The 25,111-nt window shown below is 38.8% G+C and overlaps 1 protein-coding gene across 2 annotated transcripts in view; it reads left to right on the top strand.

Moving 5' to 3' along the window:
• Positions 1-24,850, top strand: part of CARNMT1 (carnosine N-methyltransferase 1) — a 50,183-nt gene extending 25,333 nt beyond the window's left edge. The window contains exons 5-8 of one of the 2 annotated variants that reach the window (XM_082629261.1): positions 685-863; positions 2,898-3,011; positions 20,977-21,080; positions 21,784-24,850. In XM_082629261.1, coding sequence (XP_082485387.1) covers positions 685-863; positions 2,898-3,011; positions 20,977-21,080; positions 21,784-21,885 — 499 coding nt within the window. In that variant the 3' untranslated portion in view covers positions 21,886-24,850. The remainder of the gene's footprint in view (positions 1-684; positions 864-2,897; positions 3,012-20,976; positions 21,081-21,783) is intronic. The other variant, XM_082629262.1, reaches the window with a different exon arrangement.
• Positions 24,851-25,111: the final 261 nt, after the last annotated feature.

The following is a 25,111-nucleotide window of genomic DNA, read 5'->3' as shown; positions in this document are numbered from 1 at the left end:
TTGGGCTAAGTATTGTCCTGGAAGGAGTATTTTCTTATTGTTCCTTAAACTTATTTACCCCTTTGTTTCTTTAGTGGAGTAAGATTATAATGTAGCAATCATAATTTTTTTCTTAGTCAAATTCTTATAAATGGCTCACATATCTGAGTTGGAAAGATCTCGCAGAACTTCTGTGGCCTCATTTAGAAAGTAGTGGAAAAGAGTTTTCAAAGCCAGAAGAGGTGTGTTAGAGAAAAAATAAATAGCTGCCTTGTTTAAATAATGTGTTGTCTTGGTAGCAGTGTGAGTTAGGGGATAGTGAGAAGGTAAAAAGGAGAGTGTTGTACAAAATAATTAAAATAATTAGGTAACAAACAAAACCCATACCTTTTTTGAAAAAAATACTTAGACTTTTTTACTTGAGCTTGAGTTCAGTGATATATTTTTAAAAATTTGAATGAAAATAGCACATTTATATATCTTAATTTACCTTAATTTTGTTTCTGTGTTTTAATCCGTGATTGGTTACTCATCTACATGCCTATGTGGAGTTTCAGATAATTGGGTGGAGTGTAGTGGTAACACTTTTTAAGTGTTAATTATATAAGTAAATCTTCAATCAAACAGATTATATTTTAGTGTTTAAAGTAGATTTCCCTGGTAAAATATTTAGTTAACACTGAATTTTATGCTCATATTTTGCAGATGTTCTGAAATTAATAAATATAAGCTTTATCCCTGGATTCATCAGTTTAGCAATAACCGGAGGTCAGCTGATCAGATTCGACCCATCTTTTTCCCTGATGTTGACCCCCACAGTCTTCCTCCCGGTTCTAACTTTTCTATGACAGCAGGAGATTTTCAGGAGATATACTCAGAATGCAGTAAGTCCAAAGATCACATGCTTTATTCTAAATTTAATGAGCTAATTTTATACTAAACCAAAGTTGTGGTCATTCATTTTGACAATAGAATATAAGGTATACTTCAACGACAATTTAGAATATTTTCAAAGTTATGTATAAGGCAGTGATGTGAAATATAAAGAAGTATGAGATCCCACAATTAAGAAATTTAGAATGTTGGGTCTATTAATATAAGACAACATGTAAACAAAGGTTGAGTAATGAATACAATAAAGATGGAAGTAGGTTAGTGTGAGAAGTGAGCTCTTTGTGGAGAGGCTGTGACTTGAAGGATAGGGAGGAATGGCATTCAGAGGTACAAAGATATGAATGAGTAAGGTAATCGGGGATGGTAGAATAGCCTTACTGGAAGGAAAAAGAACATTTGGGGATTTAATGGCAGATACGGCTAGAGAAGTAGGTTGGTTCCAGATTGTGGATGACCTTTATAATCAGGCTATGAAGTTTGGACTTCAGCCTGGCAAAATGTTGAAGAAATTTGAGCTAAGCATTAGAGAAAGGGAGATGATAATGGGGAAAGAGGAGAGAGGGATTGGCAATAAAAGGAAGAAGAAAAATAGAAGGCTGAGGGGTCAGCAGGTTCATTCATTTAACAGGTATTTGTTGAGTACCTGCTAAGTAGCAGGCATTGCAAAGAGAGCAGTGAGCAAAACAAAGCCCCTGTGCACAGGGAACCCATATTCTAGTTCGGAGAGAGAGGCGATAACAAATTAATATTGTGAGGAAGAAAAAATAAGGCAGGGTAAAGGGGATAATGAGTGACTGGGGAGAGACTGCTGGTTTATATAGAATTCCCAGGGAAGGTCTTTCTAAAAGGGGAACTTAAGAAGAAAGATTGAGCAGAGAACCTCAAAGGAATGAAGAAGCAAGCCATTCAGATACGTGGGGGCAAGTGTTGCAGAGGGAATGGCAAAGGAAAGAAGATTAGGGGGTGGGAAGGACGCTTGTTCTGCTCAAGAAGAGTAAGAAGGTGAGTTTGGCTGGGGTGTGATAGGCAGTGGGCAAATGATGGGAGATCAGGTTGGAGTGGGTTTGGTGAGGCTGACTCGTAGGCCACAGCGAAGACTTTGAATTGTGTTCTGAGAGAATTGGGAGGCCTTGGAGAGATTAGAGTGGGAGAGGAACAAGATAGTCAAGTTTTTGTTTATTTTTCCCTGAACGCTGACCTTGTGAAAACCTGCACTCTGAAGGTAGAAGGAGGGAGATAGAAGGTGTTAGGTGCTGGGGATAAGTTAGGGAGCAGGGTCTCAAAATAGGAGTGAAATAATGGAAAACATTGCTTTGTCAAGTAAAAGTGACTTTCTTCTGGAGCAGGTTTGAAAGAGGAGATGGTGAAGGTAATCCGCAGTTGGATCAAGTGCCTTATTTGTACAGACAGCCACCTTCAATGCAGTCTCTTCTGTCTCTGTGCCAGGCCACAGCCTCCAGAAGGCAAACAGAGTTCTCTGCTGGGTTCCCACCCACTGCTGCTGACTGCCCCCATCCCCCTTTTCAACTGGCAGTTCTCCCAAGTACTGGTGGATGCTTATGTATTTTGATGCCATTCATTTCTCAATTGGCAGCAAATGCATGAAGTCTTTTTGAAACCTTCCGGAATTGGTAGCTAACACTGGTTTAAATCACAACTTAAAATTCAAATATCATTTCATCTTAACTGATTTTAAATGAAGGCTAGAAGTTGAAAAGATTATAAACAAAACTCTTATAAATATTATCTGGTAAGGGTATAGTGATATAGGTTATCAAAAATGATTTCCAAATTGATTACCTTATCAAATTAGTAATAAAAGCTTTTATGAATTACAAAGTATCTCATAAATGATTATTTGGTAGCCTTGATTATAGTAGTTGATTGGAAGAGTTTAGCTTCTATACCCCTGCAGTTATATGAAATATTCATAGTCTGTAAAGAGGTAACTGGTACCTTTATAGAATTCATTAAAAGAAAGGCAAAATAATATAACATATAGTAATTTGATTTTCCTTGAATAGGTACCTGGGACTGTATTGCTACCTGTTTCTTTATAGACACAGCTCACAATGTAATTGATTATATTGACACAATATGGAAAATACTCAAACCAGGTGGAATTTGGATAAACCTAGGTAAGTTCCTCAGTATTTATTAGAATTTACACATTCATCTGAGTACTTAGAGCTGTTCTGCATTTGGTAACTTCACAGTACTAAATGTTCACAGAAGTTGTAATTATGTCATACATGTTTTAAAACTTCCGCAGTTTCCTTTAGACTGCATTCTAGTTAATGGTACAGCTCCTCCAATCATAGTTAGTTCCTCCAAAAGCAGTAGAACCCCCCAAATTTGTATATTCATACTAGGTCAGTCTCACAGCAGTCGTAATTTCAAAGAGGTACTAACTATTAACTTGATTATAATCGTTCCCTCATCTTCCCCACCCTCCATTCCATGGAGACAGTGCTTCCTTTAAGAAGGAAGTGTTCTTTTTTTATTTCTGTAATGAAACATTTGAGGGAAAGCACTTAATCTCTCCCATGGAAACCTCCTCCCCAGTACATACACATACTAGGAAAAGAGTAGGTATGATAACTTATGTGATTACCTTGAGTTTAAGAAAGGGTAGAAATATAATTTAATTTATGCAAAAACCTTTTTACTGCATCCTATTGCCACGTGCTAGAAATCAAATAATGAGTATGACGTGGTCCTTCCCATCCAGAGTCTAAGGGAAATTGCCAATTTTATGCTCTTCCTTTAAAATAAAGGGAGAATAATGATAATCAAGGTAAATATACTTGTCTTTTTTAGTAGGATATATAATCCATACTAAGGAAGCCTATATTACATAAAAGTCAGATAAACATTGTTTGAGTCCTTGGTGTCTTTAGTATTGGTGTAGTTTTGTTGGTGGGTTCTATTATGTGCTCTCTTTAATGATTTGACTTTACCAGAGATTTAGCCAGTAGGACTAAGCCTACAGGTAATAGTAAGTCTTTTCCAGACTTCTCTTTAGAAGTCCATAGGAAAGATGAGAGCAGCTGTAAACTGTAGCTATGATATGAAGCAAATATCTCTAACCTTGGGTCTTCCTTAAAAGAAAAGTATTCTTTTTCCTGAGGAATGATTGACAGATAACATTACCTACTGGGTATTTGCTCCCTGTGGGTTAGGCATTATGTTAGCCACTTAAAAATACCTTGTTTAGTCTCAAAACAACCCTATGTTGAAATGGGATTATTGCTATTTTATAATTGAAGAAACTGAATCTTGGGTTAAATAACTAGCAGAAAGGTTGTGGAGCTTATATATGGCAGAGACAGGCTGACAGCCCCCATCCAACCCCTTGAATGCCTAATCAGCTACCTCTGCAGGCTTGTGCTGGGTCAGTCTATAACTTAGCATTATTCTGACTGTGCAGTCATTTGGGGGTTGGGAGTTTGTCTTGTATACTGTAGGATGGTTGACAGCATCCCTGGCTTGTACCTATTAGATTCCAGTAGTACTTCCCCAGTTGTGACAGCCAAAAATGCAAAACTACCCTTGATCAAAAACCATTGCTCTAGCCTTGTGCTAATGCCCTAGTCCAGGCCCTCATCATTGCTTGCCTGGATTAATGCAGTAGTTTTCTTAAGAGTATCCCTGCTTTCAAGTTATCTTCAACCCTCTGCACCTCTTTCAGTTTCTCCATTTACCACCAGAGTGATCTTCCCAATGTGCAAATCTATCCCTGTCAGACTCCCTGCATTAAAGTCTAACTTCGTTGGTAACCTAAACTCTTCTGGATGTGTTGTGCCCTTTGTGATCTTTCTTCTGTCTTGTGTCTCAGCTTCATTTTTTTTTTTTTTTTTTTTTTTTAACTGCTCCTGCCCTGACCTCAAGTGCTAGTCCTCTGGCCTAGAAAGCCCTTTCTTTTTCTTCTCTGTTTTCATTTGACTCTTCCCTATGTGCTCTTTAACACTCAGCTCAGGAGATCCTTTCAGTTTGGGTTAAATATCCTGTATTTCTCTTTTATATCATTACAGAATCTGTCAGTAGCATTTAACACATTGTGGTATAGTCATCTTTTTGTTTCCCCTACTAGTCTTTTTTTTTTTTTTGGCAGTACGCGGGCCTCTCACTGTTGTGGCCTCTCCCGTTGTAGAGCACAGACTTCGGACGCGCAGGCTCAGCGGCCATGGTTCACGGGCTCAGCCGCTCCGTGGCATGTGGGATCTTCCCGGACCCGGGCACGAACCCGTGTCCCCTGCATCGGCAGGCGGACTCTCAACCGCTGTGCCACCAGGGAAGCCCCCACTACTAGTCTTTAAGCTTGATGAGGGCAGGAATCTAATGCCTCTTCCTCACTTGGAGTGAATATTTAGCAACTGTTATGTGTATGAATGGATGTATTGTTTCAGAATTTGAAATCAGGATCAAAGTAATGTTAAGATGCCACAGAAGTTTGCTGCCAAGGGACTTAATAAAATGGCATTTATATTGGTAAATTCATAACATTCCTATGGTTTCGGCTTCAGCCATGTGGATTTGGAAAATTAGTTTTACCTGTAAACTGAGAGTGTGTCCCCAGCCCCTCGGGGACAGTTTCACCCTAATCATGCTTACATAGACCAGAATGTCAACATATTCATATGTAATGGGAGAGGTAACTGCTAGCCATTCTGGAATACCAAAAAGTTACATTGGAAGTTAAATTGTAATGAAAAATTTGCGACATTATATGAGATTAGAGTTGGGAATATTATTAATTTAGAAAATGCTTTAAGGGGTATTTAAGGTATTCACTTTAATGTTTCTTAGGTTCGGGAAAACTAGTGAGCTTTTCAAGGGAACTCTTATGCATATGTCCTTTGGGAAAGGCTCTGATCTGGCAAAATGCAGAAGAATGCCTGTGCATCCTGTGCAACTGTTTTTCAGTTTTTCACGGTGATCAGTACCCCTTAAATGCATTTATATGGAATTTATTTTTAAAAGTGGGGGTGTAGGTGTGCATGTCTGTGCCCATGCACTGATACATTTATAGTTGGATAGTGGAGGGCAGGCAATTAGCAAATTGAATCTAACTTCATCTGGAAGAATAAACAGGTTAAAGTACCAAAGGAGGTCTTTGTAAAGCGTAATGAGAAATGGAGCCTATCAGATTTGAAAGCACTGTAAACCTACAGAATTTTTAAAAACATGAACGATTTCCTATAAAAGGTGGATGATTGAACACATACATTATCTCCTCACTGAGATCTTGTTACAGTTTATAAAAAGGTATAAAACACATGAACAAATAATGGCAGGGATGTCATCAGGGGACAAAAGAATGTAACAGTATTTCAGAAGATGGGGTAAGTGGATAAGTTGTGCAAAGAAACCAACGTGAATAGAGCCAGTTGACCTGGAATAACCCTGGAAAATGAGGCACTAAATGAAAACAACATAAGTTGAAAATCTATATTTAGGAAACAGTTGACCTCTATGTAGCCAAGATGCCTACCTTATGCCCCCTTCCAGTCCATGCTCAGGCAGGAGACCAGAAGTTTAATTCCCTGGAAAAAGTGAATGGAAAAGGAGCAGAATTTATGAAAGCATGGCCTAGTAGAGAGTGAGTGTGAAATGTAGGACAGAAAAGAAGAGGATTAATTAAAAGTCTGCATTGGAAAATGAGCAGGCAGTGACCACCAGTTCACCCTATTCCTACCCCCAACACCTCCCTACCCTGCCTATAAAACTTTTTGCTGGGGTTTGAGTGCCAGCTGTCTGTTTTGCACAGATGCAAGCCATGTGTCTTTAAATGGGCATGTCAGTATAGCTACATGAGCTTTTTTTTTTTTTTTTTGGTAATTAATTTATTTTTGGCTGCATTGGGTCTTCGTTGCTGCGCGCAGGCTTTCTCTAGTTGTGGCGAGCGGGGGCTACTCTTCGTTGCAGTGCGCGGGCTTCTCATTGCGGTGGCTTCTCGTTGTGGAGGACAGGCTAGAGGTGTGCGGCCTTCAGTAATTTTGGCACGTAGCCTCAGTAGTTGCGGTTCGCGGGCTCTACAGTGCAGGCTCAGTAGTTGCAGTGCACAGGCTTAGTTGCTCCGTGGCATGTGGCATCTTCCTGGACCAGAGCTCGAACCCATGTCCCCTGCATTGGCAGGTGGATTCTTAACCACTGCACCACCAAGGAAGTCCTACACTAGCTTTTAATAATCGCATGGTGGATCTTTTTCTCTTAAATCCTTTCTGTATCTTTTTTTTTTTTTTTTTTTTGCGGTACGCGGGCCTCTCACTGTTGTGGCCTCTCCCGTTGTGGAGCACAGGCTCTGGATGCGCAGGCCCAGTGGCCATGGCTCACGGGCCCAGCCGCTCCACAGCATGTGGGATCCTCCCGGACCGGGGCACGAACCCATGTCCCCTGCATTGGCAGGCGGACTCTCAACCACTGCACCACCAGAAAAACCCCTCCTTTCTGTATCTTTATGTTTTAGATGTGTCTCTTATATATAGCATACAGTTAAATTTTCTTTCACTATCCAATCTAATAATCTCTGTCTCTTAACTGGAACTTTTAGAACCTTAAGGATATAAATGGTTTAAATCAACTTATCCCAGATTTGGTAAATGGGATCTCCTTCAAGCTGGCTCCTGTGTCCTTTTGAAATATCCCTGTCATTTTCTGAGCACCTCCTTTCTGGCATAACCAGGTATACCAGGCTCATCTTATACTTTTTCTGCCTGAGATCCCTGAAGTCAGTCATTTTTTCCAAGGATTCCTGGTTCCTTTTAGTGGGGAATGGTATGTAGAAATGAAAATCTGGATTCTACCACTGTGATGGTATTGCTTCTAGGCCTTTTTAGAAGTATATGTTTGTACCCTTCTATGTCTGTAGACACAGTTCATGTTTATAGATCATGAGTTTATGCTGGTACTTTTAGTTCCCAAGCAACACTAGGTATAGAGTACAAGGTTGGCATATAGCTTTCAATACATGGAAGATATCATTCCAGTGGCTTCTAGCTTCTGTTGAGACTTTAGCTATTTTAACTGTTGCTCCTTTAAGTAATCGGTTTTGTTTTTAAGATTTTTCACTTTGTAGTTTTTTCAGGTTCAATATTATATCTAGTTGTAATTTTTTCTTTTTAAAAACTATGCAGTTGGGCTTCCCTGGTGGCACAGTGGTTGAGAGTCCGCCTGCCGATGCAGGGGACACGGGTTCGTGCCCTGGTCCGGGAAGATCCCACATGCCATGGAGCGGCTGGGCCCGTGGGCCATGGCTGCTGAACCTGCGCGTCCGGAGCCTGTGCTCCGCAACAGGAGAGGCCACAACAGTGAGATGCCCGCGTACCGCAAAACAAAAACAAAAACAAAGACTATACAGTTTATTGGGCTACCTGAGTCTGTAAATTTTTTCATCAGTTCTGAAAAATCTTAGCTTAAAAAGGGGTCTCCACTTGCCAATATGAGGCAAGCATAGCATCAAAATAAGTAATAACATGTATTATTTCTATTATTTCATAAATCTCCTCTCCCTCATTCTTTTTCTCTCCTGGAAAGGCAATCAAATATATTTTAGACCTTCTCACTCTAGCTTTCACTTCTCTTTACTTGCAATTTTTTTGTCTCTCTGTTTTGCATTCTGGATAATTTATTCTGACCTGTCGTCCCATTCACAAATTCTCTCTTTCACTGTGTCTAATATCTATTTTATTTCTATTAGGTGGGTTTTGTTTGTTTGTTTGTGTGCTTTGGTCTGCTATGTCATTTAAGAATCTTCTATTCTCTGAATATATTTTCAAGATAGTCTTTTTATTTCTTTGAAAATACTGAGCATATTTTGTCCAATAATTGTAATATCTCAAGTCTTTGCAGGTCAGTCTCTGCTTTCTCCTGTTCCTGCTGGTTTTTGCTTATAGTTCTTTGTTTCCCTGGGCTGTGGACCTTAACCATTTATTTATTGCTCATTGCCCTTGAGAAGTCACTTTTGGAGATTTCTGGAGACCTACATTAAAGGGTTTTTTTCTCCAAAGGAATGTGCATTAGCTTTTGGGAGATGATTGGAATATTATCAGAAAAACAACAGAATATTAAATTCTAAATTAAATTAAAATTAAATATTAAACTAAAACCTGGACTTGAGGTTCATTGGACCACTCATGTTATGTAAAATTAGGCTGAAGATCTACCCTAGGGTTAAAGCATGATTTACAATATCTCTCCAAAATTATTTTTTCTCTTTTTTCCCCCTTGTTTAGTAAGCACTAGGTCAGCTTTTCTTGCAACCCCCTTTCCCCCCACCCCTAGGTTAAAGGATAGAATTCAGTTTACTTATTTCTTACCTTAAAGATAGCCCATAAGACAAAGTGAGAGAGTGGCATGGACATATATACACTACCAAACGTAAAATAGATAGCTAGTGGGAAGCAGCCACATAGCACAGGGAGATCAGTTCGGTGCTTTGTGACCACCTAGAGGGATGGGATAGGGAGGGTGGGAGGGAGACGCAAGAGGGAGGGGATATGGGGATATATATGTGTATAGCTGACTCACTTTGTTATAAAGCAGAAACTAACACAGCATTGTAAAGCAATTCTACTCCAATAAAGATGTTTAAAAAAATTTTTTTTAAAAAAGAAGAAGAAGATAGCCTGTACGATTCCAAATATAATGTTGGGTGATCTGTCAGACCTACCTTGGGTAGGCTCACAGTTTTGTCTTTTTATCACCCTGGCCAAAAGAGTTTGTTAAGTGCAGGTCCATTTCATATGGATAGTCAAATACCCTCAGGGTAAAAAAAATGGTATCTAGCTTTACCTCTGCTTAATCCTCTGGGCTCCTGGTAGTTTCTTAGAAACTTGCCATGTATTCTTTATTTTTAATATTAAAAAAAATAAATTATATACGCCAATTTTAGTTGTTTTCAGTAGAAGCATTGGTCTGAATAACCTAACCTGCCTTTACAGGAAGCAGCAGTTCCTTTATATATTTTCGTATTTTTGCAATGAGCTCTATTTTTTTAATTAGAAAAAAATTGGAAAGGGAAAAAAAAGTAAAAGTCTTTAAGAGAAACCTACTCAGAAGTGAAATAGACAGACAACATAAATGTATAAGTTATAAAAGAGTAAATGTAAATAACCTGTATACAGGGGGAAAAATGTTCACCTTCATTGCTAATCAAATAAATATACATGAGATGCCATTTTTCACGTATCATATTGGGTAGATTTAAAAATTTTTTGCTTGATGTTTAGATAAGGTACAGTGAGATAAGGTGTACTTATGTACTGCTAGTGGGAGTATAGTAATAAAACTTTATTCAGGAAGAAAACAATTTGATAATGTATGATAAAATCTTAACAATTCATACACTGGTCAGGGCTTGGCAAACTATCACCCACAGGCCAAATTTGGCCAGCCGCCTATTTATGGCCCACCAGCTAAGAGTATTTTTTACATTTTTTAAAGGGTTGGGGTAGGGGGACACACAAATAAGAATGTGTGATTGAGATTGTATGTGGCCCACAAAGCCTCAGATATTTGCCTTGCCATCTAACCTATTACATAATTGCATTCAGTATTACGTACATGTGTTAGGTTAATTACACTTGTAGAAGTCTGTCAGAGCGAAATAATTAGATATGGGTGAAGACTAAAGACCAATTAATGGACATACTCACTGAGCGAAAACTTAGACTGAACCTACATTTCTAACAGTAATGGAATGGATGGTCATGGGATAGCCACATAGTAAAACCATTTTCCAGAAATAATCAATAAAATAGGGAAATGTTCCTAATGAAGATGCAAAACTATATACATAATATCTCATGCTAATGCATCCAGGAAAGACTGCAAGGAGATACATTAAGTTTTCAAGTGGTTATCTGTGAGTTAGGATTACTCATGGGTTTGATTTTATTTTTATCATATTACATGTTATTTTAGCTTTCTCTTATTGAGCTTGCTTTATACTTATGGTCAAGGAAAAAAATATTTCTTTGCTTCTTCTGTTATTTCCATTAAAAAATGTGAAGAGACACACAAATTGAGAAAATAAAGAACTCCTTGAGGAGTGTGGCAGTGTTTTATTCATCTTTATATATCCAGTGCCAGGTATTTGCTAGGTGCTTGGTAAACATTCACTTAAAGAATGAGCGACCAGGTAATAAATGTGAAAAACTGGTCAGCCTCAAGGAAATGCAGATGAAATCATGTCTGGCCTATCATTTTCCTCTTGCCAAATTAGCAAATACTTAGTTTAATAAAAATACTTATTGTGTTTTTTCTTTTTAAGTTAGATTTGGGAGGGGTATAGTTGACATATAATAAATTCACCCTTTTTTTTTATTTTAAAAATTTTTATTGAAATATTGTTGACTTACAATGTTGTGTTAGTTTCAGGTGTACAGCAAAGTGATTCAGTTATACATACATATAGATAGATAGATAGATATTCTTTTTTTATCTTTATTTTTTGCTTTATAACAAATTTAATCAGTTATACATATACATATGTTCCCATATCCCCTCCCTTTTGCGTCTCCCTCCCACCCTCCCTATCCCACCCCTCCAGGCGGTCACAAAGCACCGAGTTGATCTCCCTGTGCTATGCGGCTGCTTCCCACTAGCTATCTGCCTTACGTTTGGTAGTGTATATATGTCCATGCTGCTCTTTCACTTTGTCACAGCTTACCCTTCCCCCTCCCCATATCCTCAAGTCCATTCTCTAGTAGGTCTGTGTCTTTATTCCTGTCTTACCCCTATGTTCTTCATGACATTTTTTTTCTTAAATTCCATATATATGTGTCAGCATACAGTATTTGTCTTTCTCTTTCTGACTTACTTCACTCTGTATGAGAGGCTCTAGGTCCATCCACCTCATTACAAATAGCTCAATTTCATTTCTTTTTTTTTTTTTCTTTTTGCGGTATGCGGGCCTCTCACTGTTGTGGCCTCTCCCGTTGCGGAGCACAGGCTCCGGATGCGCAGGCCCAGCGGCCGTGGCTCACGGGCCCAGCCGCTCTGCGGCATATGGGATCCTCCCAGACCGGGGCACGAACCCGTATCCCCTGCATCGGCAGGCGGACTCTCAACCACTGCGCCACCAGGGAGGCCCTCAATTTCATTTCTTTTTATGGCTGAGTAATATTCCATTGTATACATGTGCCACATCTTCTTTACCCATTCATCCGATGATGGACACTTAGGTTGTTTCCATCTCCAGGCTATTGTAAATAGGGCTGCTATGAACATTGTGGTACATGTCTCTTTTTGAATTATGGTTTTCTCAGGGTATATGCCCAGTAGTGGGATTGCTGGGTCATATGGTAGTTCTATTTGTAGTTTTTTAAGGAACCTCCATACCGTTCTCCATAGTGGCTGTACCAATTCACATTCCCACCAGCAGTGCAAGAGTGTTCCCTTTTTTCCACACCCTCTCCAGCATTTATTGTTTCTAGATTTTTTGATGATGGCCATTCTGACTGGTGTGAGATGATATCTCATTGTAGTTTTGATTTGTATTTCTCTAATGAGTAAAGATGTTGAGCATCCTTTCATGTGTTTGTTGGCAGTCTGTGTATCTTCTGTGGAGAAATGTCTATTTAGGTCTTCTGCCCATTTTTGGATTGGGTTGTTTGTTTTTTTGTTATTGAGCTGCATGAGCTGCTTATAAATTTTGGAGATTAATCCTTTGTCAGTTGCTTCATTTGCAAATATTTTCTCCCATTCTGAGGGTTGTCTTTTGGTCTTGTTTATGGTTTCCTTTGCTGTGCAGAAGCTTTGAAGTTTCATTAGGTCCCATGTGTTTATATTTGTCTTTATTTCCATTTCTTTAGGAGGTGGGTCAAAAAGGATCTTGCTGTGATTTATGTCATAGAGTGTTCTGCCTATGTTTTCCTCTAAGAGTTTGATAGTGTCTGGTCTTACATTTAGGTCTTTAATCCATTTTGAGCTTATTTTTGTGTATGGTGCTAGGGAGTGATCTAATCTCATACTTCTACATGTCCCTATCCAGTTTTCCCAGCACCACTTATTGAAGAGACTGTCCTTTCTCTACTGTACATTCCTGCCTCCTTTATCAAAGATAAGGTGACCATATGTCCGTGGGTTTATCTCTGGGCTTTCTATCCTGTTCCATTGATCTATCTTTCTGTTTTTGTGCCAGTACCATACTGTCTTGATTACTGTAGCTTTGTAGTATAGTCTGAAGTCAGGGAGCTTGATTCCTCCAGCTCCATTTTTCGTTCTCACGATTGCTTTGGCTATTCGGGGTCTTTTGTGTTTCCATACAAATTGTGAAATTTTTTGTTCTAGTTCTGTGAAAAATGCCAGTGGTAGTTTGCTAGGGATTGCATTGAATCTGTAGATTGCTTTGGGTAGTAGAGTCATTTTCACAATGTTGATTCTTCCAATCCAAGAACATGGTACATCTCTCCATCTATTTGTATCATCTTTAATTTCTTTCATCAGTGTCTTATAATTTTCTGCATACAGGTCTTTTGTCTCCTTAGGTAGGTTTATTCCTAGATATTTTATTCTTTTTGTTGCAATGGTAAATGGGAGTGTTTCCTTGATTTCACTTTCAGATTTTTCATCATTAGTATATAGGAATGCCAGAGATTTCTGTGCATTAATTTTGTATCCTGCAACTTTACCAAATTCATTGATTAGCTCTAGTAGTTTTCTGGTAGCATCTTTAGGATTCTCTATGTATAGTATCATGTCATCTGCAAACAGTGACAGCTTTACTTCTTCTTTTCCGATTTGGATTCCTTTTATTTCCTTTTCTTCTCTGATTGCTGTGGCTAACACTTCCAAAACTATGTTGAATAAGAGTGGTGAGAGTGGGCAACCTTGTCTTGTTCCTGATCTTAGTGGAAATGGTTTCAGTTTTTCACCATTGAGGACGATGCTGGCTGTGGGTTTGTCATATATGGCCTTTATTATGTTGAGGAAAGTTCCCTCTATGCCTACTTTCTGCAGGGTTTTTATCATAAATGGGTGTTGAATTTTGTCGAAAGCTTTCTCTGCATCTATTGAGATGATCATATGGTTTTTCTCCTTCAGTTTGTTAATATGGTGTATCACGTTGATTGATTTGCGTATATTGAAGAATCCTTGCATTCCTGGAATAAACCCCACTTGATCATGGTGTATGATCCTTTTAATGTGCTGTTGGATTCTGTTTGCTAGTATTTTGTTGAGGATTTTTGCATCTATGTTCATCAGTGATATTGGCCTGTAGTTTTCTTTCTTTGTGACATCCTTGTCTGGTTTTGGTATCAGGGTGATGGTGGCCTCATAGAATGAGTTTGGGAGTGTTCCTCCCTCTGCTATATTTGGGAAGAGTTTGAGAAGGATACGTGTTAGCTCTTCTCTAAATGCTTGATAGAATTCGCCTGTGAAGCCATCTGGTCCTGGGCTTCTGTTTGTTGGAAGATTTTTAATCACAGTTTCAATTTCAGTGCTTGTGATTGGTCTATTCATATTTTCTATTTCTTCCTGATTCAGTTTGGCAGGTTTTGCATTTCTAAGAATTTGTCCATTTCTTCCAGGTTGTCCATTTTATTGGCATAGAGTTGCTTGTAGTAATCTCTCATGATCTTTTGTATTTCTGCAGTGTCAGTTGTTACTTCTCCTTTTTCATTTCTAATTCTATTGATTTGAGTCTTCTCCCTTTTTTTCTTGATGAGTCTGGCTAATGGTTTATCAATTTTGTTTATCTTCTCAAAGAACCAGCTTTTAGTTTTATTGATCTTTGCTATCGTTTCCTTCATTTCTTTTTCATTTATTTCTGATCTGATTTTTATGATTTCTTTCCTTCTGCTAACTTTGGGATGTTTTTGTTCTTCTTTCTCTAATTGCTTTAGGTGCAAGGTTAGGTTGTTTATTCGAGATGTTTCCTGTTTCTTAAGGTGGGATTGTATTGCTATAAACTTCCCTCTTAGAACTGCTTTTGCTGCATCCCATAGGTTTTGGGTCGTCGTGTCTCCATTGTCATTTGTTTCTAGGTATTTTTTAATTTCCTCTTTGATTTCTTCAGTGATCACTTCGTTATTAAGTAGTGTATTGTTTAGCCTCCATGTGTTTGTATTTTTTACAGCTCTTTTCCTGTAATTGATATCAAGTCTCATAGCATTGTGGTCGGAAAAGATACTTGATACAATTTCAATTTTCTTAAATTTACCAAGGCTTGATTTGTGACCCAAGATATGATCTATCCTGGAGAATGTTCCATGAGCACTTGAGAAAAATGTGTATTCTGTTGTTTTTGGATGGAATGTCCTATAAATATCAATTAAGTCCATCTTGTTTAATGTATCATTTAAAGCTTGTGTTTCCTTATTTATTTTCATTTTGGATGATCTGTCCATTGGTGAAAGTGGGGTGTTAAAGTCCCCTACTATGATTGTGTTACTGTCGATTTCTCCTTTTATGGCTGTTAGTATTTGCCTTATGTATTGAGGTGCTCCTATGTTGGGTGCATAAATATTTACAATTGTTATATCTTCTTCTTGGATCGATCCCTTGATCATTATGTAGTGTCCTTCTTTGTCTCTTCTAGTAGTCTTTATTTTAAAGTCTATTTTGTCTGATATGAGAATTGCTACTCCAGCTTTCTTTTGATTTCCATTTGCATGGAATATCTTTTTCCATCCCCTTACTTTCAGTCTGTATGTGTCTCTAGGTCTGAAGTGGGTCTCTTGTAGACAGCATATATATGGGTCTTGTTTTTGTATCCATTCAGCCACTCTGTGTCTTTTGGTGGGAGCATTTAGTCCATTTACATTTAAGGTAATTATCAATATGTATGTTCCTATTCCCATTTTCTTAATTGTTTTGGGTTCGTCATTGTAGGTCTTTTCCTTCTGTTGTGTTTCTTGCTTAGAGAAGTTCCTTTAGCATTTGTTGTAAAGCTGGTTTGGTGGTGTTGAACTCTCTCAGCCTTTGCTTGTCTGTAAACGTTTTAATTTCTCCATCAAATCTGAATGAGATCCTTGCTGGGTAGAGTAATCTTGGTTGCAGGTTTTTCTCCTTCATCACTTTAATTATGTCCTGCCACTCCCTTCTGGCTTGTAGAGTTTCTGCTGAGAGATCAGCTGTTATCCTGATGGGGATTCCCTTGTGTGTTATTTGTTGTTTTTGCCTTGCTGCTTTTAATAGGATTTCTTTGTGTTTAATTTTTGACAGTTTGATTAATATGTGTCTTGGCGTATTTCTCCTTGGATTTATTCTGTATGGGACTCTCTGTGCCTCCTGGACTTGATTAACTATTTCCTTCCCCATATTAGGGAAGTTTTCAACTATAATCTCTTCAAATATTTTCTCAGTCCCTTTCTTTTTCTCTTCTTCTTCTGGAACCCCTATAATTCGAATGTTGGTGCGTTTAATGTTGTCCCAGAGGTCTCTGAGACTGTCCTCTGTTCTTTTCATTCTTTTTTCTTTATTTTGCTCTGCAGCAGTTATTTCCACTATTTTATCTTCCACCTCACTTATCCGTTCTTCTGCCTCAGTTATTCTGCTATTGATCCCATCTAGAGTATTTTTTATTTCATTTATTGTGTTTTTAATCGATGCTTGATTCATCTTTAGTTCTTCTAGGTCCTTGTTAACTGTTTCTTGCATTTTGTTTATTCTATTTCCAAGATTTTGGATCTTGGAAATAGAATCTTGGATCATCTTTACCATCATTATTCTGAATTCTTTTTCAGGTAGACTGCCTATTACCTCTTCATTTGTTAGGTCTGGTGGGTTTTTATCTTGCTCCTTCTCCTGCTGTGTGTTTTTCTGTCTTCTCATTTTGCTTATGTTACTGTGTTTGGGGTCTTCTTTTTGCAGGCTGCAGGTTCGTAGTTCCCATTGTTTTTGGTGTCTGTCCCCAGTGGCCAAGGTTGGTTTAGTGGGTTGTGTAGGCTTCCTGGTGGAGGGGACTAGTGCCTGTGTTCTGGTGGATGAGGCTGGATCTTGTCTTTCTGGTGGGCAGGTCCACGTCTGGTGGTGTGTTTTGGGGTGTCTGCAGACTTTTTATCATTTTAGGCCACCTCTCTGCTAATGGGTGGCGTTATGTTCCTGTCTTGCTAGTTGTTTGGCATAGGGTGTCCAGCACTGTAGCTTGCTGGTCGTTGAGTGAAGCTGGGTGCTGGTGTTGAGATGGAGATCTCTGGAAGATTTTCGCCGTTTGATATTATGTGGAGGTGGAAGGTCTCTTGTGGACCAGTGTCCTGAAGTTGGCTCTCCCACCTCAGAGGCACAGCACTGACTCCGGGCTCCTCAATTTGGGATGATTTGTTGTCTATTCATGTATTCCACAGATGCAGAGTACATCAAGTTGATTGTGGAGCTTTAATCCGCTGCTTCTGAGGCTGCTGGGAGAGGTTTCCCTTTCTCTTCTTTGTTCTCACAGCTCCTGGGTCTCAGCTTTGGATTTGGCCCCGCCTCTGCGTGTAGGTCGCCGGAGGGCGTCTGTTCTTCGCTCAGACAGGACAGGGTTAAAGGAGCAGCCTCTTCGGGGACTCTGGCTCACTCAGGCCGGGCGGGAGGGAGGGGCCCAGAGTGCGGGGCGAGCCTGCAGCGGCAGAGGCCGGCGTGACGTTGCACCAGCACGAGGCGCGCCGTGCGTTGTCCCAGGGAAGCCGCCCCTGGATCCCGGGGCCCCGGCAGTGGCGGGCTGCACAGGCTCCCGGAAGGGCGGTGTTGACAGTGACCTGCGCTCGCACACAGGCTACTTGGCGGTGGCAGCAGCAGCCCCAGCGTCCCACGCCCGTCACTGGGCTCCGCGCTTTCAGCCGCGACTCGCGCCCGTCTGTGGGGCTCCTTTAAGCAGCGCTCTTAATCCCCTGTCCTCGCGCACCAGGAAACCAAGAGGGAAGAAAAAGTCTCTTGCCTTTTCGGCAGCTCCAGAGTTTTCCCGCACTCCCTCCCGGCTAGCTGTGGCACATTAGCCCCCTTCAGGCTGAGTTCTCGCCGCCAGCCCCAGTCCTCTCCCTGCGCTCTGACCGAAGCCCGAAGCCTCAGCTTCCAGCGCCGCCCGCCTGGCGGGCGAGCAGACAAGCCTCTCGGGCTGGTGAGTGCCGCTCGGCACCGATCCTCTGTGCGGGAATCTCTCCGCTTTGCCCTACCCAGGTATGTGGGGAGTTTCTTGCCTTTTGGGAGGTATGGGGTCTTCTGCCAGCGTTCAGTCGGTGTTCTGTAGGAGTTGTTCCACGTGTAGCTGTATTTCTGGTGTATCCGTGGGGAGGAGGGTGATCTCCGCGTCTTACTCTTCCGCCATCTTACCCGGAACAGATCACCCTTTTTTTTTTTAAGTGTACAGTTTGATGCATTTTGAAAGCTGGATAATCATGTAACTGTTACCTCTGTCAAGATAGGGAACATTTCTATCGTCCCCAAAAGGTCTCTTGTGCCCCTTTGTAGTCAGTTGTCTCATCCTTAATACCTGGCAGTTCTCTGTTTTATGTTACTATAGTTCTCCCTTTTCCAGAATACCATATAAATAGAATCATACAGTAGGTTGCTTTTTATGTCTGACTTTCTTCGCTTAACATAATGCTTTTGAAATTCATCCGTTTTGTTGCATATACCAATAGCTTTTTTCTTTTTTGCTGAGTAATATTTCATTGTATGGATATAGTACATTCTGTTTATTCTTTCATTGGTTGATGGACATATGGGTTGTTCCCAAATTATTATGATTATGAATAAAGTTGCTATAAACACTTGAGTACAAATTTTGTAGCCACAAGTTTTCATTTCTCTTGGATAAGTACCTACTGGTGGAATTACTGGGTCATATGTGGTGCATGTATGCAAAACTTTACAAGAAACTGCCAACCAGTTTTCCAGAGTGACTGTACCATTGCATTCCCACCACTTCCTAAGTAAGGTGTTAAAACAAGTACTTACCATTGCAATTGTGAGTGAAAACTGTTATATCTCCTTTGGAAAGCATTTTGGCAGTTTGAATCAAGTCAGTAAAAATGTTTATTCTCTTTGTTTTATTTTATTTATTTATTTAATAAATTTAGTTTTGGCTGTGTTGGGTCTTCCTTGCTACACGTGGGCTTTCTCTAGTTGCGGTGAGCGGGGGCTACTCTTCGTTGCAGTGCACAGGCTTCTCATTGTGGTGGCCTCTCTTGTTTCAGAGCACGGGCTCTAGGCGCGTGGGCTTCAGTAGTTGTGGCACACAGGCTCAGTAGTTGTGGCTCACGAACTCTAGAGTGCAAGCTCAGTAGTTGTGGCGCATGGTCTTAGTTACTCTGCGGCATGTGGGATCTTCCCAGACTAGGGATCGAACAGTGTCCCCTGCATTGGCAGGCGGATTCTTAACTGCTGCGCCCCCAGGGAAGCCCTGTTTATTCTCTTTGACCTGGAAATTTCACTTCAAGGTATGTCTTTGTAAGGAAGAATCTGAAATGCACATAGAGCTATTTGTTGAAGTACCATTTGTGATAGGAGACTGAAAAATACAGCACAATTATAATGGCTGTCTTTGGGTGGTAAAGTTACAGATGCTTAACTGTACATTCAGTGCTATGCTGGGCATTATGGTGGATTCAAAAGAAACTTAAGACATATAGCTTGTAGTGGAATAAAGCATAAGTAGAAGTAAAATCTGGCCTAGGAATGTGTTTATGTAGATATAATAAAACAATATTGTTGGAGGTTCTTAAAATAATAGAGAAGGAACAGCATATGCTTTAGAGCTGGAAAGACTTTGCTATGAGGCTTTGCGTTCTTTAATAAAAGGCTTCAAAAGCTTTGGGATGATCTTGGATATAACAGGTGCTCAGTAAATGGTAGCATCTTTCCTTTTTACTAGTACTAATCCAGCTAAAAGGAATTGAAGCTTGATAGAGTGAGTAGTTTGGTGGGGAGTCATTGTTATCTTTTGAAAAGAGCACTAATATATAAATTATAGGGTTTTTTTTCTAGTGGTTTATGTACAGTAAAAAAGAGAAGAAGAAAAACCTTTTAACCCTAAGTAAGTATGTTCCACAGAGTGGTGAGCAGTTTGGGAGTAGAAACTTTGTCTTGTTTGTTACTTTTATCTCTTGTGATTATTAGCACATGGTATGAGCAGTGGGGATGGGGTGTGGGTGGTGAGTTGGTCTCAGGATTTATAATTAACCCAATGAAAGGTGCAGAGATGATTGTCTAGATTAATCCTTTAGTATAACTTTGGAATGATAATGTTACCTGGATAAAGCTGATAGATTGGGCAAAATGTGAGACTAAAAGATTGGAAAATTTGGTTTGAGTCAGGTGATAGTTCCTTGGATATCTGGAGTGAGAGAATAGTAAAGGGGGAATGTTATTTTAAGAAGTTGTAATAGCTTTGATGAACTTAGTGCCTACTATATGCCAGGTGTGTTATCTCATGTTAAAGTCATGTTACAGATGGGGCAGAGTTAGTGACTTGTTCATAGGCACACAATTAGTTGGTGTTAGAGCTGGGATATGAGCTGTGCACTTAAAAAGCCAGCACAAGGCGGTCAAGTGGTTAGGACTCAGTGCTTTCACTGCGGTAGCCCGGGTTCAATCCCTGGTCAGGGAACTAAGATCCTGCAAGCCACGAGGTGCTGCCAAAAAAAGAAGGGGGGAAAAAAAAAAAGCCAGCTCTCGTATCACCTTTTCCTTCTAGGAAGCCCAGCCTATAACTCTCCAACCCCCCTTACCCCCATATTTTTCCTTCCCAGTCTGGCTTGAGGACTCTTCTCTGTTTTCACGTGATACTCAGTTTGTAATTGCAGTTTTGCATTTATGGAATTATAATTACAGTATACCCTTGCATTTTGGGGACTTGGTATTCTGTGATTCAGCTACTCCTTCAGGACCTTAAGAGTTGCAGGTGTAAGGCCCATGATGTGGAGAATCACAGTGTAAGGCGGTTATACCAGAGGGTCTCGCTCCCCATGAATGTAGGCCCAGCACTCAAATGGCAGTTACTTGGCCAAAGTTTCAGTGGTCTGGATACTTGTCCTTGACAAATGTAATGGTTCTTTACCTCTCCTTTTTACGTTTCATCCTCTATCCAACTTAATTCTCAACTTGGAGTTCAGTTTAAACGGCTACTAGTGCATGTTTATATTTAAGTAGTTCATTCATAGTATCTTTAAACCATAGGTCCTCTGCTATACCACTTTGAAAATTTGGCAAATGAACTTTCCATAGAATTGAGCTATGAGGATATAAAAAACGTTGTCCTGCAGTATGGATTCCAGGTAGAGGTAAGGATGGAATGAAGTATTGCCAAAATTTAACTTCCAAAGCACTTAAACAGGAATGCTGATGTTATGGCAGTTACTGGCTTTACCTCTTAACCTCTTTGTTTTCTCACCCATAAAGTGAAAATAATAATACTTAGCTTTTAGAACTATAAGGATTTTAGTTAATATATATGTAAATGGAAAACTGTAATCTCTGGTGTAATCACCTTTCAATAAGTGGTAGCTGACCATTATAATATTGGCCTTTGTAGACTGAAAAGTACCAGGTAGACAGGGTGGGAGGGCAGGTGTAAGAGGGATATTGTTTACTGTATGTACTTTTGTACTGTTCAGTCTTTCCTTATCATGTGATTATAAGGTTTCATGATACTTTGACTATTGTGTTTTAGTTGTATGTTTATTTAGAAGCATTTGATTCATTTAAAAAGTAAAAGGTTTGTTCTTAAAGATTAAAAAAAAGCAACATATTACAGTAGTTTAGAGTTCAAGCTCTGGAATTAGACTTCTTGAGTGTGAATTCCAGTTCCACCACTTATTAGTGGTGTGACCTTGAGCAAAACTGTTGTTGGTAAAGTGGGATTACTAATAGTGCCAATCTTAGGGGGTACTTGTGTGTAATAAATGAATTAATATACAGAATATGTTTAAAATAGCACCATGGTTGTCATCATCATCATCATTATGATTATTGTTTGCATTTCAGGTGGAAAAAGAATCTGTCTTGTCAACATATACTGTGAATGATCTCTCCATGATGAAGTACTACTATGAATGTGTCTTGTTTGTGGTCCGTAAACCACAATAATGGTCTCAGGTGGTATCACAAGGAAAAAAGTTTAATAATAGCAGATGCTGAAATAAACAACTCAGAGTCAACTATTACAATGACAGGACACAATCTCAAGTGGTATCACAAGGAAAAAAGTTTAATAATAGCAGATGCTGAAATAAACAACTCAAAGTCAACTATCACAATGACAGGACACAACCTCAAGTCAGTGGTGCCTTCTTATTCCTAACAAAATTAAGAAATATCGTCTATTTTCTTAATATGTCTATTGCTTTTTCAGAAACATACTATGCCATGCATATTTGTACTACACAAGTAAAAATGGAGGAAATGTCTTCAAGTATACATTTTCCTTGAAGCCCAGAATTATCTTTCAGTTGAAAAAACTTTATCTCCAGTGTCTTCAAATATACATTTTCCTTGAAGCCCAGAATTATCTTTCAGTAGAAAAAACTTTATCTCCAGTGTCTTCATGAAGCTGTCCATTGCAAGTCTGCCATATGAATGACTAATAGTATTGAAGTCCATAATAATCTCCTTTTTTTGTTCTTTTGTATACATTGCACATGTTATTTTTAAAAGAGTCTAAGGATCCTCTGTCACTTTCAACACCTGGAATTGGGAATTTTGTTTACTTTGGACCTAAGGAATCTATACATAAAACGTGCATCTAGGGGCTTCCCTGGTGGCGCAGTGGTTGAGAGTCCGCCTGCCAATGCAGGGTCCACGGGTTCGTGTCCCAGTCTGGGAAGATCCCACATGCCGCGGAGTGGCTGAGCCCGTGAGCCGTGGCCGCTGAGCCTGCGCGTCCGGAGCCTGTGCTCCGCAATGGGAGAGGCCACAACAGTGAGAGGCCCGCGTACCGCCAAAAAAAAAAAAAAAATGTGCATCTATTCTTTTATCATTCAGATTATTTGATTTTATTTTCTAGCTCAGCTGAATTTATAGTTAGCATCAAACATTTCATTTTTATGAAATGCTGAATTCATAGGATCACAGGCCAGTAAAATGCATTTTAAATAACTGAGAAATTAAGTCTTTTGGCCACACTAAATTGAACGCTTTTTGAAAGCATACTCATCATGGATCACTCTGAAATGTATGAGATCTCAACATTCTAAGTGAGGCACAAAAGCCTTTATTAAAGGTACTGCTCAGAAACTGGGGACATAAGAATAAAATCTGCCCATTTGAAATGTATGATTTCAAACTATAAATGAATACAGAGTTTGTCAGTGAGATGTTTACAATAATGTCTTTTCTTTAGGTTACATCAATTACAAAAGCAAGCACTTTTTTTTCCGTTAAAACAATTATATACTAGTAAAAACTGTCATGATAGTATTAATGTGGAGAAATTTTGATTATGAAATTTAGGGATAAATTACTGCCCATGGTCTGTGTCTTTAATATTGTAAGAAGCAGCCATTAATATAATTTCAGATTAATACCAATTTTGTTCCCTGATAGCTATAGCTAAAACAGTATATATGCTGCTTTAAATTTCTACCTCTAGCGGATCTTTATTGGAGGGAGTTTTCCTTTGTATTTTTTTAATGCTTATTGTCCTGTTTTCCAGTAGCTTGATAAGTAGAGATGACTAATTTAACCTTTTCTTGGAGAAAAGGAAGTAATATTGAATTTTTTCACAGATGATTGTGATGATATTAAGTGACCTCTGTGGCAATTTGGATAGATAGACTTAATCTCAATAATGTGCTGGTAGCATAAATGTCATGTTTTCATAGGAAAACTTACTTAGAAATCTTTAGGCCTTTACTGTCAGTTAGGTGCGGGGGAGTCACTACGCGATTTGGCATCTTACCAGTAGGACCTTTTCTGCATACACTACAGGAGCTCCTGTGGCCTTTATGCCCATGATGCAGTGAAGGATTCCGTGAAGTTAATTTGATTTGTCAGGTTATGGACACGTGTATGTAACCTGTTGAGTGTTTCTGAAAAACTGTTTCTCTTTTTTGTGTTCCTCAATACTTGGCAGATATTCACTTAGTGGGAATTCTCCTTACCTACCACATGGATGAACTTGAAATTAATTGCAAGGGGAAAAAGCCCCCAAATTTATTATTTTCTTTTAAAGAAAGAAACTTAAGAGGAGCATAAGTATTTTTAAAAAGCCATTGAAAGGAAAGGAATCATGCTGTTTGTAATTTAGAAATGCTTTTTATTCACTGATTAATATTCACTTTTTTACAACTTGTATCAAAACAAACGATCTTGGTTTTCTCATAGAGGGAAAAACAGGTTGACACCAATGGGTTGGCATTATTACTTAAAATTTTTGCTATCAGGTTTTATTCTTTAATAATGTTACTTATATTTCTAAATTATAGCTTATATTTTAGTTAATTCTGAAATCAGTTATTTCATTTGTTTCTAATTTCTCCCTCATATTATGAATACTGTTTTTTAAACGTACTTCACAAATTTGCATCACTCTTTTTCTTATAGCTTTTGTAGTTAATATATTCTAAACTTGAAAATTGTGGTATCAATCAATAATAGAGGTGTCACTGGAGAATTTAATTTTGTATTTCTTATGTGTAGAAATAGCTACTAAAGTGTATAAGCCTTAAAGTTTAAAACATTTTTCTTAAATAACTATACACAAATGTTGTCATTCATTTTCATCAAGTGGGAGGAGATAGGTTATTGTGTTTGCTTTTGTTGTTGTTTTTTTTTAAATTTCCATAATCTGAAGCAATGCAGGCTAGGGTATATTAATCAAGTGAGCAAGATGGGATATGTAAAATATAAAGAGAAGCTGTATAAATCACAGTAAAAAATTATGAAGTTTGGGAACTGTAAAATGCACTGTATTTATATGTAACTCTCATTCTAAAAGTTGCCACAAAGGCTGAATCGGAAGCTTCATGTCTGCATGAAATTTCCTATATTTTTAATGTGTATGATGGGATTAATTTTTCTTGAATATTAAAGTCTGCCAATTGCTATGAAACAATATTTGCTTGGTTGTTTCCATCTAAATTACTCATAACCATAGACATGGGAATTTTAATTGAACACATAATACTTTTGAACCCTTGGATTAGCCTATTTTTATATGCTTCTAATATGATTATTTGGTTTCTGAGTATGCTGGGCCTTATACTAATTAATCTTGGTCTTTGGTTTGTTAAATAATCAACCAAGAATTGTAAAGGAACCAGTAGAAGAAAATTCCAGGACCAGCCATTAGTAGGATGAGCACTTAACTTGCACT

This window comes from Mesoplodon mirus (assembly GCF_964341445.2).
Source record: "Mesoplodon mirus genome assembly, chromosome: 1".
NCBI lineage: Eukaryota > Metazoa > Chordata > Mammalia > Artiodactyla > Ziphiidae > Mesoplodon > Mesoplodon mirus.
This window is presented reverse-complemented; position numbering and strand designations above follow the sequence as displayed.